The 18,290-nt window shown below is 39.7% G+C and overlaps 1 protein-coding gene across 1 annotated transcript in view; it reads right to left on the bottom strand.

Moving 5' to 3' along the window:
• The window catches only part of SNAP91 (synaptosome associated protein 91), a 68,442-nt gene that overhangs the window by 12,567 nt on the left and 37,585 nt on the right, over nucleotides 1-18,290 (bottom strand). Inside the window, exons 14-21 of the mRNA XM_064651124.1 lie at nucleotides 15,697-15,711; nucleotides 15,389-15,559; nucleotides 9,150-9,257; nucleotides 8,386-8,643; nucleotides 8,106-8,183; nucleotides 7,930-8,001; nucleotides 7,375-7,458; nucleotides 6,442-6,525 (exon numbers count right to left, since the gene is read on the bottom strand). Coding sequence (XP_064507194.1) covers nucleotides 6,442-6,525; nucleotides 7,375-7,458; nucleotides 7,930-8,001; nucleotides 8,106-8,183; nucleotides 8,386-8,643; nucleotides 9,150-9,257; nucleotides 15,389-15,559; nucleotides 15,697-15,711 — 870 coding nt within the window. The remainder of the gene's footprint in view (nucleotides 1-6,441; nucleotides 6,526-7,374; nucleotides 7,459-7,929; nucleotides 8,002-8,105; nucleotides 8,184-8,385; nucleotides 8,644-9,149; nucleotides 9,258-15,388; nucleotides 15,560-15,696; nucleotides 15,712-18,290) is intronic.

The following is an 18,290-nucleotide window of genomic DNA, read 5'->3' as shown; positions in this document are numbered from 1 at the left end:
TGATTGTTCTATGCAAGTAATCTCACAGGCAGAATGCAACAAACAGCTCAGAAAAAAAAGCAGCAGAGGACTAACTTGAGAAAAGCATATAGATCACCCATCAACTACTTTGGAATCTCAATTCAGAAGGTAGAGTTTTACTAATCGAGTTTAGCCCTTCTCAGCATCTTAAAATATTTTGGTTTTCCTGGTCAAGATGTCTTCAAGCTGTCCCCCTGCCCCCATGTCAAAGCACGATCAACAGCATGCACAACTGAACTGCTTCTAAGGTGGAGAATCTCCATGATTAAGGTTAATGTATGGTTATAAACCTGATGTTTATATAAATATACCCTATTCATGGAGCCTCATCCCTGGCAGTGTTCAGGGTCAGGCTAGATAGGGCTTTGAGCAACATGGTCTAGTGGCAGGTGTCCCAGCCCATGGCAGGAGGGTTGAAACTACATGATCTTTAAGGTCCCTTCCATACCAAACCACTGTATGATTCTCTAGCCTACAAGAAATGCACTCCAATGCTTGACTATCCTTAAAATCCCTCCCTTGCCCTCTATTTAATTTGATTTCCCTTGCAATTGAAGAAGACTTGTATCTATATTTAATCAAATATGCAAAGACTCCATCAAAATGAGAAGAAATATGACACTTTCTCAATTCTCTTTAGTCTACCAGCCATTTCTCTAGTCAATCTCTTCTTGAAGTGATTGATGAGACCTCTACACTGTGTCTTCAGTCTCTTAGCCTCGGATTTGCCAGCTGCCCTTGCATAGAAAGGATCAGATCTGAGCTCCAACCAGGACTATGCAAATACAGCAGGAAGAGCACTTGGACAACCAGCAGACTGTACAGGAAGTGTTTTGCCCCACAAGACAGTGATGAGCCAGTGTTTAACCACTGCCTTTAGTTTTTTTTCATGGAACTTCCTGCCTTACAGTCTACTATCCTTATCTGTCCAACTAATCATTGCTGCCTTTGGACAAAAGCTTGAACATTTACTCATTTGAAATTTCTCCTTTAGACAATGTTGTCCAATATTTTAAATTTCATTTTCTTCCAAAGTAAATACAGTTCTTTTCATGTGGATTGTTGAAAATAAGTGCCCATACAACTTACCAATTTAGAAGAGATCATCTATTTACAGTGAACCCTTATCACTACTTGCCTTTTACTGAGTGGTTTGCACCACTGTTATGTAAGCAGTCAACTGATTCCTTTCTTCCTCAGCTTTCTCCAGCTTTCTTTAGTTATCAGTTCAACAGGGATGTCAGTTTTTTAAAATTGGAAAATAAAGAAAATTCTGAAGATTTTCTAAACACTCTTTTACACAAACTGCTTTCCATGGTCACAGGATATATCAATCACAGTACAGTGTGCAGATATCTTACTGTGTTGGTCTTGACTGTTAGAGAGTTAATTTTTTCCATGTTAGCTTGCATGGGACTATGTTTTGGATTTTTTGCGGAAAACAGTACTGATAATACAGGGATGTTTTCATTATTGCTGAGCAGGGCTTGCACAGCACGAAGGCCTTTTCTGCTCCTCACCCCACACCACCAACGAGAAGGTTGGGGATGTGCAATAAGTTGTGAGGAGACACAGCTGGGATAGCTGACCCCAAGTGACAGGGACATTCCATACCATATGGCATCATGCTCAGCATATAAAGCTCTGGGAAAAAGTAGTTTGTCCTCTCAAAGTAACCATCACGCATGATGGAGCCCTGCTTTCCAGGAGATGGCTGAACATCTGCCTGCCCATGAGAAGTGGGGAATGAATTCCTTGTTTTGCTTTGTTTGCACATGCAGCTTTATCTATTAAACTGTCTGTATCGCAAACCACAAGTCTTCTCACTTACTATTCCAATGCTCTCCCCCATCACACCGGAGTAAAGTGAGCGAGTGGCTGTGTGGAGCCTGAGTTGCTGGCCAGACCATGACACTTAAAAACACTGACAACAGCACATTTCCCAGCTGTGAAATCAAACATCTGCCAGACATTTAAAGATGTTACAGGCCACAGCTCAACATAAAGAACTCATGCTCAAATTGTGAGCCTCAATTATATCAAATACTACTGTGAGCCCTCAGACGCTCTCTCTGAAAATTTTGCTTTCTTAGAGAAAAAAGACTAAATACCAAACGCTTAACAAATGTTGAAAGAATGAGAGAAATTTATATATGCAAACACTGGATGCAATCATTTACACATCATATGTTAGAAGAGAAGCAGGAGAGCATTAGATAACTGTATTCAAATCAAAACCCTGGGCGGGCAAATGAGAGCAGTGTGCCATCACTGGGTCCTGGGCACCAGGCCAGCAACGTGCTGTACCTCCAGCAGACAGGCTTTAGTTGTGGAACGCCTGGCCTGTATGAACAGATACACTGGCCCCAGACACAGCTGGGAGAGGACAACAAACCTGACTAAGCACTACAGGTCCAGGAGAATACAACCTGATTAGAAACACCTCATAAATTACATCCTTCAGCTGAAGCTTCCCAGATTGCAGGTAATGACTGAAAATACTCAGATGGTAACCTATACTGGTCCCTTCATATGCCACTGACCAAGGGCACTGGCTGGAGCCAGGGAAGCAGGAACAGGAAAAGCACAGTGGTTTGCTTTCTGCAGTCCAAAGAGCATTTCAACAGTCTGTGTGAGCTTCCCTGTGTTTATTAGGCCTATTTCAGTGCAATGGAACAAAGAAGCCTTTATCACCCAAACCCCAGTCTACAGCAAGTCACATGCTTGCAGATGCTAACCCTGAATGTGGACAAACACACTGGGATCAGAGATCTGCCCTCAGCTCTCCATGGTCTATTCTTGAAACAGGTTTGTCATGGGATAATTTAGGTTGGAAGAGACCTCCAGAGGTCAGCCAGTCCAGCATCCCGCTCAAAGGAAGTCTAATCAAATCAGGTTGCACAGATATTTGCCTTGGCACCTCCAAGAGATTTTATTGCTTCTCTGCATGGCCTGTTGTCATATCAGACCATACGTTAGAGTATTCAACCAGAGCTTCCCCACACACTCTGCCTTTTTTACTGTCTTTGTGCACCTCCAAGAAGAACATGGCTAATCTTTTCTATATACTCCCATGAGTTTAGACACCTAAAAGGCTTCCCTTTTGCCTTCTCAAGGCTGAATCAGCCCAGTTCTCAGCCTCTCCTTATGTGCACAAGTCAACATCTGTGTGGTTCTCCACTGAACTCACTCTGGTACATGTTGATCACCCACACCAAGAGATTCTCCAGTACATTCCAGAAGTCCCCTGGATTACCCATGCCCAGCTGTATTCCCTATCCCCCTTTCAGCACATACTATGGTGATGCAAGTTGCCTGAGTGCCAAAGCTTGTGATAGTGATGCTTTCTTCAACTGTTTAAAAAATGCTTCCTCTACTGCCTCTTCTTGATCAGGTGGTCTGTAGCAGATATCTGCTGAAGCATCACTGATGCTGGGCTGTCCTTTGATTCTTGACACAAGCTATGTCCTAGATCATCACCTGTCCCAAGGCAAAGCTCCATACATTCAACTATCTGCAGAAAAGTACTAATCTCCAAAAAAATCAGACCCAGAAGCAGGCTGACAAGATCCAGGGATGACAAAGGCATTCACTACTGCAATTCTAAATCACATTTCAAGAGCCTGTCTTTCCATTTCCTGAGTGAGAACAAGGAGTCTGGCAGAAGAGTATGATCCAATATCCATAATTAAGATTCTGTTTAGAAAGTTCTGTAAGCTTTTGCAAAGCCCCATAAAGTGTCTGTTTCTCCAGCTACAGAAGAGAGTATTCGCCAGCATCTGCTGAAAATCTGCATGATAACTGGTCTTAATTCCACAGCTTTTAGCCTTGCACTATTTAACAGCAACATCAGACACAAAAGCCATAAAAATCCTTTAACAGACCAAGTTCCTAGTAGTCTAGGTCTTGCACAAGACCCAGAGCAAATCTGCACAAGCAACAGCAACCAATTTAGATGTGGTGTCTGGACATCCCCAACTGCCTGATTTTGAGGTTGCTTTTATTTACACATTCAAGTAAGATTTTATGTAAGAACATGTTACTGGAGTAAATACTGGGACACTCATGCACACAGTTTAACTGGATAGAAAGATCTAGAAGGGAAAATGGCTAGACTGTTGTATTTATCAGCACAGATCTAGTCTTGTCTGCTAAAAGGCTTAGAAGAGTAGGAAAATATTTCTACCATATTTCCTACATCAGTCAAGAAGGAACAGAAACTTATTTGACAGCACAACACTTAAGACAACTATGAATAGTAAGTACACTCATAACAATATTCATATAAACACTTAGTACAACCAAACACTCATAAACCATGAAGGACAAACCTTCAGCCACTATATGAACTCTGGACACTCTTAAATTTGAAACTGGATTACACTGCAGGCTATACATCTGCCATTATCAAGACTGAACAAATGCTTAGCAATATGCTGCGATGTTTACAGACTCTCTCTGTCTGCCAAAAAAAAAGATTCAAATCTACTTGGAGCCCTTTTGAATGTATATTCAAAGCAAAAATAAAATAAATAAATTTTAAAAAATCATCCATTCATCCCAACTGCTTAAGGTGGGCTTGAGTATTTAGACTTAGAACATTCCTTTTATAATTTAGGTTTTGATTTAGTGCAACTCTTCAGATTCAGAGACCACACTGCTGAGGTTTAAGCCATCTGGAGCACAATTTCTACTTGCATTTAAGCTTAATTACAGATATGGTCATAAAATATTTTGTATTGTAATGTTTGCACAAGCAGAATTAGCTTCTGTCCAACAACATCTTCGCACTCAGTCCCCCAACAACACACATAACTGCAAATGACTGGTATGTTTCAGAACTACAGTTAAAGCTTGATCTTTGGCCTTAAGCTATCCATAAACTAACTAATACAAAGACCTATTGAAACACATATGAAGAATATAAAAACAAAAAGCAGTCTTCTACCTTAAAATCTGAAGCTGTCTGCACTAAGCTTTAGCATGCATTTAGACATTATGTCCCACTTTGAGTATCTAACTTGCACCTCTAGTATCTAGAATGATTGAGAATGAACATATACATTATTTTTATCTAGACTACTTCTACCTTCCTATGGCACAACTAGACGATGCCCACTCTTAGAGCGGGTACTAGAAAACGTGTCGTCTTCTGAGATGGCCTCAGTGTGCAAGCACACACCTGTATCAACTCACAGCACTCAGCAGATTACACACTTGAATATCTCACACTATGTACTACTCCTAAACCAGAGGACCTCTCACAAGCATATAAATGGCAAAACATACACAGGGCTGGACTTGTGATACAGTGTGAGTTGGCCTGAGAGATCTGCAAACATAGGGACAGCAACTGACATCAGGGCCCATCGTAACTAGAATGGGTTAGCAGTAGCATAAAGGGCAGACTGTCACTCCAGCTCAGAATTAAAGCCACAAAGGTACAACATGAAGCTAAAAATCACCTTTGAAATTCATGAGGGATAACCTACCAACCAATTCTACTGACAAATTGTGCTGGTTTTGGCTGGGGTAGAGTTACTTTAAATCACAACACAAATTCACCTTTCAGAAACAAGGGAGAACTTAAGACAAATCTTCTACAAACCAGAAGTGCATTAGTTTCCTTCCTCCTGATGAATATGTGGTCTACAAACTTCAGACTGGGATGGGTAGGAGTGACAACTGTTTAGCACAATCACTATAGCCACTACAATACGTGGTATAGCAAGAATTTTGGAGAATGGTACACACAGAATTCAAGGGAAGGTCCTCGTCTGTAGGATGCAGACTACAATGATACAGTTATTTCAACTTTTGATATAATGTGTGACAGTGATGTCACATCCAGCACTAGCAGAGACCTCATCTTGTCCAGTATAAGGAGAAGGTCTCTATCACTTCTATGCTCTTGTGTTGAGAAAAGTGTACTCTCACCATCCCACTCTCCTTGGCTAAATGCAAGACTGCTACCAAGTCATTCATTCAAGCTACTAACACTTAAGTGTTCAACCTGCCTCACTTAAAGCAACCAAACTGAATGAACTCAATGCAATGAAGAATAATTAGCAGTAGGAACAAGAAGCATAGCCTGAAACACTGCTTAAGTACTGCTACAGACAGCCAAAGAAACTTTATACAGACACTCATATTCAGTGAACAGTACAGAAAAATAAGAGTTGTGTGGGAGGTAGGAAAACAAAGAGCACAAAAAGAAGAAAATCTAGGAAGTTAACTTGTACTTCAGTACGTTGCCTCCATATAAATCTCTCTAGTTTTAATTAAAATATTTAAAGTACTGAGAAATCTTATGATTGATTATATTATGCCACTCCAAAAGTTTATCTACACCCAAGGAACATAAAAGACAACTTCTTAGCATTGCTTTACAATAATAAGTTTTTAGAAGTTCTTTATTACCAGCAAGTAGGTCTGCAGAAGCTGAGGAACTAGAAGCAGCCTGAGTTGTGGGCTGGGGTTCGGGAGCACTACTTCCAAAAGCATCTAAAGGGAATTCCAGAAAGCATCAAGAAAAAGTAAAGAGTTCAGTATTAAATATATCAGTTCATCACTTATCATAAACAAAAGATGAAAGGATAACCACTTCAAAATGAAAGTGCTTGGCCATCTTTATTGCAGAGCAGTACCATGGACACAAAGTTCAGGTGGAAAAAAGGAGGCGCAACAAACCAGTACTTGAAAGAAATCTTTTCTATTTAAGCCTCTCCTCAGAAAACCCATACAAAGCACAGCATTCAAGACAACAGGGTTAACTCATTTGGAGATGAATGCACTGAACCAGACTTTGGAATAATTCCAGCCAGAACCTAGTGACTCACATTAAGTCTTTTCAGAGGAATATTTCACTGATGTTTCAAATTCACTGCCTCTAAGCAACATTCCTGTTTTGCAACACGCCTAGAGTTGGCTGTGCCTATCCTGATTTCCACCTTGTCAAACCCAACAAAGATCCTGTGACTCAGATAGCCAGTTTGAGACAAGTCACCCTTAAAACTTCAGCTGCTTTGAGAAACGGAACTGAAAGAAAACAACATGATCATGGAGACTTGCAAAGAAAGAAAAAAGGACACAGCAGACTATCACTGGACATCTGAGGAAGAGCCACACATGCACTGACTGAAGACAGAATGGCAAGTGTCATGACAACAGAATGACCACACCAACAGTTTATTTGCAGTTCGTTATTGTGCTAAGAAGGGGACATGCTAGTCTCAGCCATAATGCCACACAAAAAAGTTGGGAGAAGGGAAAACCTGCAGCTTTAGCAAAGTGCAAAGGTAATTGAAATGAAGTGATTCAACTCTGAAGTGGTGAGGAAAGAAAAATACCCACCACCAAATAGGTCAATCACACCTGAAGAATCCACCTTTGCTGGAGAGGCAGTGGGTAGAGGAGAGGGGGCTGCAAATGCATCCACTGTAGTGAGCACAGGATAAATAATATTTAGTATCAGCAAGGCAACAATGATAGCTAAATATTTCAAAGCCATATAGGCTCCACCAGTTAGAACCACAGGGTTGGTAAATTCAGGTAACAGTCTTCAGAACTGCAAACAGAAAATGTTACATTTCTCACACAGCAACTGAAAACCACAGTACTTTAAAGAAAGCATTGTTTATTAAGAATTTCCTCATGCTTAGAGGAGGATTTACTCTTTCAACAACCACATTATTTATTCAACTTCAGTGTCAGCCAATTCATCGTTTGCATCTTCAACAAGTGCACATCTTGTGACCAAAGCATCAAATCCACAACTTAGTATTTCTTAGTATTTCAGCTTAAAGATGTAAATCGGTAGCAAGTTGATTTTTTTTTCCTTTTTTCACTTACGGAAAAAAATCCAAACCCAGGAAGTATGAAGAAAGGCCTGTGAAAACAAGCACTCACCAGATAAGAGATCACCAGTGAGAGAACTCTCAGGCACAGGAGAAGCCGCAGGTGGTGGTGATGAAAATGTATCTTCCAGAAATGAAAGAAAAACCAAGAAGTAAGTGTCATTCAAGTTAGTTTATATCATTGCACAGCATCAAAGCAGCAGACCATTGGAAGAATTCTCTCTTTACCTGTACCAAAGAGATCTATGCTAGGAGTAGCATCTGGTTTAGGTGCTGCAGGTGCATCAGGAGCAGACTCAAATAAATCTAAGGCCAAGAACACAACACATCTTTAACTCATTTTTGAAAGGCAGGACTGAAAGCAGAACTCTCAAATTTTGCACATCATATTTGAAATTAATAGGCTCTCTGGTTTGAAAGCCTAGCACACAACACGCATGCAACAATGACTGTTTGGTACTCCTGACAGATCAATCCACCAGAATCAAAGAGTTAAAAACAAAATTACCACCAAATATATCTAGAGCAGGAGGAGCGGAGGTGGTGGCGGTAGCAGAAGTGGTGGCAGTAGTGGTAGTGGCAGTAGCTGTAGTAGCAGTAGCAGCAGCAGCAACAGCAGCAGCTGGAGAAGGAGTTGTTGCAGGAACTGGAGTGGCTGCGCTAGTTGTAGGGGTAACTACAGGAACAGCAGTCTCTGTTGGCTTCATAGCAAAGAGGTCCAGCTCAGGAGCAGCCTCTGCACTACCTTCGGATGGGGCAAAGGGGTCTTGTAAAAAGGAGAGGGGAAATATATGTGTATGCATACTTAGGATCAGTGAGGGAGGAAGTCAAGAACAAAGCAACTACAGGCAATGCACATACCGCAAATACACGCACATGTAGAGGACGTCGCTCTAACATCTAGCTTACTTATCCAGACATGTTACTTATGTTTTTCTAAAACAAAGACCATCTGAAAGGCTGAGCAGTTTAGTTACTAGAGGGGAGAACTTTCATAGGCTGTTTGACAAGGCCAAAAAACGAAATATGACAAAAGACTATCCAGAGTACTGCTTACAACTCAGCACTGAGAGAATTGTTTATTAGCACTACCAAATAAGCACAAAGTTACTGGGACTCGGAAACAGGCAGTTTTGTTAAGCATGCTCTTCAGTCTAAGGTTTGTTTTGACCAACTGCAAACACTATGAAAATTTCAGAAAAACACACTGCCATGTAGTTTAAACAAAAAAAACCAGCAAAACAAGATACTATCTAATAACATAAAACCCACCATTTCCTGAACATGCATCAAGAGCTGCTGCTACAGGGGTTGGGGTAGCTGGTGCTGCTGCCCCTTCAGCCGCTGCAGGGGCTTCCCCAGGAGAAGCTGCAAAGGCATCTTGGGAGCAGTTTAGGAACAGAAATTAAAAGAAAAAAGAATAAAGAGAAGAAAAATATAGTAAAAGAACCAAGTTAAATTGCACAGGTAGATACCCTTATACAACATGAATGTATTACTCCAACAGCAAAAGTCATGCAGCGCAAAACACTTTGTCTCTCCCCCAACCCCACGCAAGCAGGTTCTAGACAGGGTCTGCAGATGGAGATTCTTGGGTTGCTCACTGGAAGTACAGTGAGTGCAAAAGAAGGCATTATTCTCATTGTATAAGGGATCTGAGCAGCATGCTCAGGTACTACCCAAAATTAACTAATTAACAAAATTAACTGAAGAGTAGATACTAACGACTTGCATGCTCAAAGCCTGTATTACATGTGATTAATCTGCAACTGTGAGTTTACTCACACAGCATAGTGCTTTGCAAACTTAAGCATTGTTATGAATAACAATCTAGTTACTCTGGCAGATATCTCTATCTACTATTTCTAGTTTTTGAGCCAAGTCAGTCATGCAACGTCTGGAAAATTGAACTTACTTGTTTCTTAACAGTATTCCAATTGGATCTTTCTGAAGCCATAACCTGATGCATAGGCTATATTTACTCGGCTTGCTTCAAACAGATCAAGAATGTTCATCTTAACTGCTGGCCAGGATAGCTTGTCTGTCCTTTTACGATCACTTCTAGGCCAACTGGTCAAGTCAGGGAAAACAAGAAGTCTGGGGTTTTGGAATCACTTGCTCATGAGTTTTCTTTGACTGTTTTTTTTTTTGTTTGTCACTTGGCATGCTTAAATTTCAAGCTATGAACTTTCACAGCACTATTTCTAGGCTTAAACCACAACTTGTAGCTGTTAATTCTATGAAGTAGTCCTAATGGACAGAGCCATTTGGACTATCCTCATAGGCAAGCATTTTCTTCACAAAAAGACTGCACGATTAGGATTAAATACTTCAAGATGCTTGTAAAGGCCATTTTTCTACTGCTACAAAGTAAGCAAGTTAAAAAAAATCTGTTGGGGAATACTGCAATTGCACTGTCAAACTACTACAGGAAAAAGCTTAACATGCTTTAACTTGAGTGTCAATTTTAAAATGAAAACAACCATTTTAAAAACAAATTTGTGCCAGGAAATCTAAAAAGCTCAAAAGAACATGCATGGAAATTTCAACAGAAGAGAAGAAAGCCAATTAGTCTTGTACAATAGAATTAAAATGAGTTAGTAGCAAAAAGGCCTGCTAATAAGCCATTTCAAATATAATTCTATTTTTCAAGTAACAAGGTTGTTCATCAACAAAACTGGATGGCAGTCGTCCAAGTAAAAAAGTCAGAATGTGTCAAACATCACAGTATTGTATGTATACCAGATATTGGCATACACCACATAGAAGAAATTCAACACAGAACTGAACTGAAGAGTTTTGCATTGTACTACTTGGGAATATGCTATGTGTAAGGCCATGTATGTTGGGTTTTCCTCTACAGGGCCAGCTTTCAGATGGACGGTCACCTTGGGCTCTTTCAAAAGAACACATTTGTACCCCCACAAGCTTGTAGGCCAACAGCGCAGACGTTAGTCAACCCTACTTATAATTATTTCCCAGAATGAAAGGATGGACTTCAGATGGTATATAAAGGAATTCAGAATGCATAGAGTTAGTCACTAGTTCTATGTTGGGATCACTTTAGCCTCAGAGTAACACCTATTCCTGTACAGATGTAGGCTATTGAAGTTCCACATGTAACAGTCATAGATACTCAAGTGGGCACAAATTACTTCCAGCCCACAAATGGAAGGAAACAGATAGTTTGGCACCAGCTGTATTATTTACTGACACTTCTGAATAAGGTTCTTGCCAAGCGTTATAATTTTGTTTAGCATCAGACTTGGGTTAAATGGCAGAGGGGATAAACACCTAAGTTCATAATGTAATCTAAAGGAAAAAAAGTCATATTAAGAATTTCTAATACTAGTTACTCTGAGAAGTTCAAGAAATGTATATGAACATCGAGAGAAACCAACCTGAATAGGTGACCCTACAACTCACAGTTCAAACTAAGGGTTTGCCATTGTTTTTTTTAAGTTAACGCTTATCAGGTTCTTTGAAGTTTTCCAAAAAGCTCTGCTGCACCTGCGCAGTTGCCCTTTGTCCTCTGCTAAAATCTAGCATGGAATGCAGAAATGGATACAATTTAGTCTGCATATTTTATCATTAAAAAAAAGGACTGTTTATTTTCTTTTTTTGTTCCTCCACATTGGCATAGTAACACTACATTTGCATATCCAGCACTCTAAGAGATCTTCCCCCTTTTAAAGCATTTACTATATTCCTTACATTTCTGCATCTTCTGTTTCAAAAGTCAATTTAGCTTTTGACTTCTAGAATCAAGTAGCATATGGTTCTCACTTGAATGCATTGATATCATGAAAACTTAAGAGATGTTGCTGAAACCTTTGCAAGTTCCCACTGCATGAAACCTTTACTAGGAGTGATAGGTATGTATTATGTACTGCATTAAATTTAAATTAATAAATATCATTCTTATTGAAATCATATGCAAACAAGGGCATTTTAAAGTTTTGAAATACTGAAGTAGTGGTTCAATACACCTTGTTTGCAGTAAAATAAGCATTCCTGAAGAGTGATCTGTTTCATTTCATAAATTCAGGTTTTATCTGATGCCACAGCATCAAATACATGACAAGTTACTCACACATGATGATACAGCTGACTTATTTAATGTATTATGCAACAAGTGAAACGTATCTATAGAAAGTCACAAGTATGGGAAAGATTGTAGAACTAAAGTGTACATGAGAAACTGTTTCCACAGTTTTTTCCCCCCTTCAATCACCCTTCATTACTTTTCGACATGGGGAACCTGACCTGAGTTAAAAAGAAGTATTCTACTAGGCTCAGTGCTAGGAAACTGACAGTTGGACATGATGATCTTAAAGGTCTCTTCCAACCTTAATGATTCTATGAAATTATAATAATGCTGCAAAATTTTTTCTTGTTTGTTTTTTAAACTAATTGTTACCTCACTATACCAGCATGTTCCAGCATAAGGGACATTCATTAGCCGTCAAGTGCCAAAAGTCTTCACACTTGGCCTGTAGTTTCTTTACAGGGAAAACCATAGCTCTCCTGCCCACTTACAGTTCAAGTCATCTGAATGCCTAACAATTGACATTTGCACAATGTCTACCATGACTTGTTCCTTGCACTGCTTAGAGTGTAATCACACAACAACATGTAACTCAATAGCACATTATTAGTGTCCAAACATATCGTGCCAAATTCTGTTACTGAGAGATGTGGCATTTCAAGGTTTTTCGCTTTTCTTTCACCTTTACGTTTCTCCCTCTAAGGAATGATTCCAGCTGCACTTTGAAAACAGCCTCCTCTTGTTTATCTTAGAAACATGATAAGGAATTCTTCAAGCGGGCCCAGGTAACTGAGAGCTTGTCCATTAATGAGACTGAGTTCTTTAAAAAAGCTATGCTAGATCAATTCTGCATTTTTCATCTGCTTTCCAATACCATATTAGAGATGAAGACATAATGCAGAGCTTATGTCTTAAAGACAAATCCCAGTCCTAGGAAGCACGCAGGCTCCTATCAGCTAAAGTATCAGCAGTACAGTGCAAGAGTTAGCAGTCAATAACCATTCCAAAGCCTCCTCTTCTGCTTCTTCCCTCAGCTTGGCTGCCTTTCTCCTGCAGCTTTCAGCTTCTTCCTCTAATCAGCCACTCCCTGAAGACTCTTTATCTTTTTTCTCCTGAGATCACTGCCACTGTACCTTCCCCTACCACACCTCACCACAAGAAACCATATGAAGCAAGAAAGCACTGGCAAGCTGCAAGAAGTTAAGGTGACCTCAAAGACTATCTCCAGCAGACCTTAAAGGTCAAATACCTACTTAATCACATTAAGTGTAAGCATGTCTAACACCACAAAAGCTATAGAGCAACAGTGTCTGCCTCCAAAACTACCTCTTCTTGCACTGTACACAATCTTGAAGTGACAATGAATGTTAGTGTACTATGCTAGTATATACGTACAGCACAGCCTTCAGAAGAAAAACAAAACAAAAAAAAAACCCAAAAAAACCCCAAACCATGAGCAGAGAGATGGAAGTTCAGTATGGACTCATGGATCTTAAAAGGGTTTGGCCAGTGGGTGTCTTGAAGGCACTGCAAAAGTACCTCCACTGCTGAGAGTGTTTAGAGATTTTTCTTCTTGAGAACTAGAGGTTTTCTGCTATCATAAATAATAGAACCTTGTTTCATCCTCAAGCGTTCCAGGAAAAAGTCACTATTCACCTAACATACAATCCACTGGAGATTTATAGCATTTGAGCAACAAAATACATTCTCTTTAAAATAAGAGATCAAGCCACAGAAGTCTCATACTGCAAAAATAAAACTCTTTCCACACTGGAGGGTGAAGGCAACTCCACTTAATATGCGTCACTAAGTTATCCAATGATAAGTTAAATCTCTAGAAACTAAACACATCCAGGTCTTCGCCACTTGAGAAGCCTGGAAGAAGACACATGATTTGGCAGTAGCTTCTTTTCTCTAGGCACAGAACAGTGGTAAAGGTAGGAGATAAAAGTTGCATCTTGTTGCTGCAGTACTGGACGAAAGTCATGGGTAGGTGTTTTTCTAATCCTGTTGCAAGTTTACAGTGATTTCTATCCATTTAACTATAGCTTCATTTTTTAAAAAGTCATATATTTATGCTAAATTAATAATGCAATTTGAAAGTGCTGTATCCAAGACTGGCTTGACCCCAAAGCTTTCATATGCTATTCATCTGCAGGGCTGTTGATGAGCACAGGTCTTGGCTTCTGCAACAGGCTTCTGAGAGTAACCAGCATCAGACTCTCTCTTGCTCCTAGTGGTAGTGGCATCCAGAACCTTGCCCATGACTATTTTAAAATTGCTTGTTAACTGGTCGATCCTGTGGCACTAGGATTAGTATCAATCTTCGTAAAAGGAAGGACTAAGTAGCTGGTTGCAGTTGTACTCCTTTCGTAGCTCTTTTCAGCATTTTTACTGTGGATAGTTTGGTGCTGTCTGCTGAAGTCAGTCCTAAAAAAATTCTAACTAGGAACATTCTGTCTTTAGGAAACAGCTTTGTAGTCCAACTGTTCACGTATGAGACCTCTCCAGCACTCCTGTCAGCAGAAGTGATAGATAAACAACCCCCACAGAGAAGATACTTGCTATGAAAACTGAATTACACTAAGTTATTACTTATTCCTGACACCGATTGTCATGCTGAAAGTATGCATCAATGGAAGAGAAAAACAGAAAAATACCGTGGTCAGGTGATATTAAAAATGTTAACAGTTTTTAAACAGGAAGAATTCTCCATTACTAGGCTGGTATAGTGTTGAAAAGAAACGTAATTTCTGACATGCTGTTGAGAAGCCTCCTGCTCCACAGGAGTGACAAGAAAACTGACAACATACAGTTGGAATTCTTACTCAAGTGGATAGCAGATAACATTAAAGACTGAAAGAGCACAACCAAACTATAAGAATATGTTTCCTATACCTTACTGACATAGTTGGCATTTAGTGCAAGTTCATCACCACTTTAATGCCTTGTGAAATATTACCCAGACTCAAGAATGCTGAAACACAGTAATTTCAGCTGGCTCAATACTATATTTGTAGGAAATATTCAAAAGAAACACAGCACAGCTGAAGTGTGACAAGTAATGAAGGGGCAGGCCACTGCCATATCCATCCTCTTCAACTATGAAAGCGCAGCTGCTTTTCCCAGAAATTATAGCACAGTGCATAGTTATTGAATAATGTGAAAACAATACCTGCTTACCCTGGTGTGGACCTGAGAACTACTGTTCTTAGCTGTTCAATCATAAGGTAACAGCCTTAAGGTATACAGTTTTCCATTTTTCATATATGCACAGGAGTCTATTAGCACAGCAAAAAAAGAGGTAGTTGGGCAGTTTATATTTCCTGTTCCATTTAGCATCCAACACACAGGCACCTCTGCTACAGCTGGTTAAATCAGATGCCTTGTTACAACAGCTGAACTCAATATTGCTTCATCTACCTCATGAGCTGGTGTAGTGCACTACAGCAACCAAACTAACCTCCAAAGAGATCCACTTCAGCAGTGGCAGCAGTAACAGTTGTAGTTGTGGCGGCAGCAGCTGAAGTAGTTGTAGTATCAGTAGGTGCAGCAGTAGTTGCACTAGGCTCTGCGGCAAACGGATCTGAAATCTGTGGCTCAGAGGTAACACCGGAAAGTGCAGCCAGATTATCTATATGCAACCATATAATGAAGATCAAATGCGAAAAGTTAAGGGGAGAGGCAGAGAGACTTTTCAAGTCCAGAAAGCTGGAGCTTATTCAGGAGTCTTAACATTCAGAAGTCTTAGAAATTAAAAATATTACTCACCCTCTCCCAAGAGGTCTAATGATTGTCCATTAAAATGACAGCAGAATAAAGAAACAGACCAATTAGTAGAGCTTCCAGATTGAAGATGTTCATTACCCAAATGTTCATTCTAAGTGACATGTCTAGGTTAAACAATTTCTACACTTGATTTTCTAAAATTCAGGAAGTTATTCTGACATGACAAAGCTCATTCTGTTTAATAACTATTCAAAACAGAATGAGTACATCAGTAGAACCCTTCACAGAACTGGCACTAAAGTCAGGGTATTCTAGCAGAGAGCAGCTTACAAGTACAGTGTTATTTCAGGACATAACACATGACATCCCTAGTGCCACAAGTATATTGTAAGAGACAAACAGGTAGTGATCCTTTGTCTTGGGACAACTGTTGGGAGGGAGGGAGGCAGGCACGCAGGCAGGAAGGAAGGGTAAGCATAAGCAGATTGGCTCTGCTCCAACTTTGGTTCTTTAGTCAATTGTTTCTGGAAGCCAATGAAGCATCTTTAATAACAGACTTTCCTACAATTTGATGTCCTCTGAGATCAGTCAGATTGAGCTCAAATACAGAAGCTTTGACTACATAAAAGATTTAAAAAACTGTGAAAACTAATGAGTTTGTCCTATTATATTTTAATTTTGTAGTTAGGATAATCTGAGCTCACCAGCTAACTATTTACTAACCAGTAGCTCCGTGTTGCTCATTGTACACATAACAGGGCCATGAGTTCATCTGATGCACACTGAACAGCAAGCACAGAGTCCAGATGCTTTACTACGGGTCAGCATGCAGGAAGCAAAATGATTTGAGCAAGCACTGCTCAATCTTCACAAATTTGTCCTTATTTTACAACACTTGTAAAAAAGGCAGCAAGAACCCACATGTAGGTTTTTTACAGTTTTCATAATTGGTTCCTTGTGAGAGCTCTACTTGAGACTGACTGCACAAGCTGAGGTAAGTCAAAGTACCATTCTGAAAGAGCAGAACAGTACATTAAAAATGCAGCACTCTGGTATCCCATTACTGCACACCAGGTGAATGTCTCAGCTGGACTTAAAATAAACAACTGTTAGCAAACTTTTAAGTTCTATTAGCTTATTCTTTAATGCATTTTTGTTATTCAGGTATGTTACAGATCTCAATACAGTGAAATTACAATTATCCATCACAGCAACCTACACTTACTGTTAAAATGGGAATGATTAAACCCAATATTTTTTGTATATTAATATTAAATTAACAATACTATTAGAAAATCCATGTTCTAAGGCACACTGCAAGGTAGTTCAGAGCACAAATTTAAGTCAATTTGCTTTCATATCCACGAGTCAGACCTCACAAGGACACAGCATTTGACCTACTGTATTTTTGGTAATACTATAGTCTAGCTTACCTGCCAAATGCCTATCTATTCACCCTGCAGTATGCTGCAGGCAACATATGACCCTACTTTGAAGATCTCCTGTTAGCACAGAAGTGCAGATTATCACAAGTTATAGTCCATTTGCTAGATAACGTAGTATATGTATACTGTATATATCCCTAAATACAGTATATTCACTACAGTGAATATATCCAGTATATGCCAGAATACATAGGATCTACACTGCCAGGCAGACTGAGAAAAGCAAGATAATTTATTGTTGACATGTACTGATGCTGCATCTTGAAGTATTTGATATTCACATTCTTCTAGCTATTCCAAGCTGTAGCACTTCTTCCAACTTCCTCTCTCTTCTACTGTTTCCTCATGAGTTCCTACCTTAACTTGCTTTAGCCCAGAAGAGTAAGCACCTCAAGTAGCATGGAGGCACTGTTCCACATCCTCCCAAAAGTCCTGAGTGGAAGGAAGGTTATCTTGTCCAGCCTCCTGCTCAGAACAACAGTATTCCCAACACCAAATCAGAGCAGTCATGGCTCTGACTAGTCAGGTCTTGAAAAATCTCTAGGAATGGAGACCTCACTAGCTTGCATCAGGAATCTGCTCCAGTACTGTCTTACCCCCCAAGTGAAATAAGTTTTCTCTCATTTCCACTCAAGCTCTTCATTATAATTAACTATCATTTCGAAGAAAATTTTGGCTCTACTCTGTAATTTCTCATCAAGTAGTTGTTGACCACTTTTAAGAGCCCCCTTTAGCCTCCTCTTTGTCAGATGACAGAGGACCTGCTCCCTCCATCTCTCTCTGAAGAGAAGTCATCCAGATTTCTGGAGTCCTGGTAGCCCTCTGCCAAGCCCCTCCACCTTAAACAGGAGAGCCCAGAACTAGATGAACTATTTTTGATGTGGCTTCACCTGCACTGATTAGAAGAGCGTGTAGTACCTATGAGATTGTACAATTAATAATCACTACCAGGTTCACTCTGCAGATTTAGTTCAAATAAGTGAATAAACAACTTTTAGCATGGGCTCAAAGATTTTCTCATTATCAGATAAAATATTAATGGAAATTCCAGTAGTTTCACAGAAAAGCCTTTTTAGTTCTCAATTTATGCATGTGTGACATGGTGTTTGGCAATTCTTCAAGAGAGTTTAAAAAAGAAAAATGTAAAGAAAAAAAAAAAAAAGGCAAGATTCCAGTGCAGTAACAGGTCAT

This window comes from Pseudopipra pipra, chromosome 3 (genome assembly GCF_036250125.1).
Source record: "Pseudopipra pipra isolate bDixPip1 chromosome 3, bDixPip1.hap1, whole genome shotgun sequence".
Taxonomy (NCBI): domain Eukaryota; kingdom Metazoa; phylum Chordata; class Aves; order Passeriformes; family Pipridae; genus Pseudopipra; species Pseudopipra pipra.
This window is presented reverse-complemented; position numbering and strand designations above follow the sequence as displayed.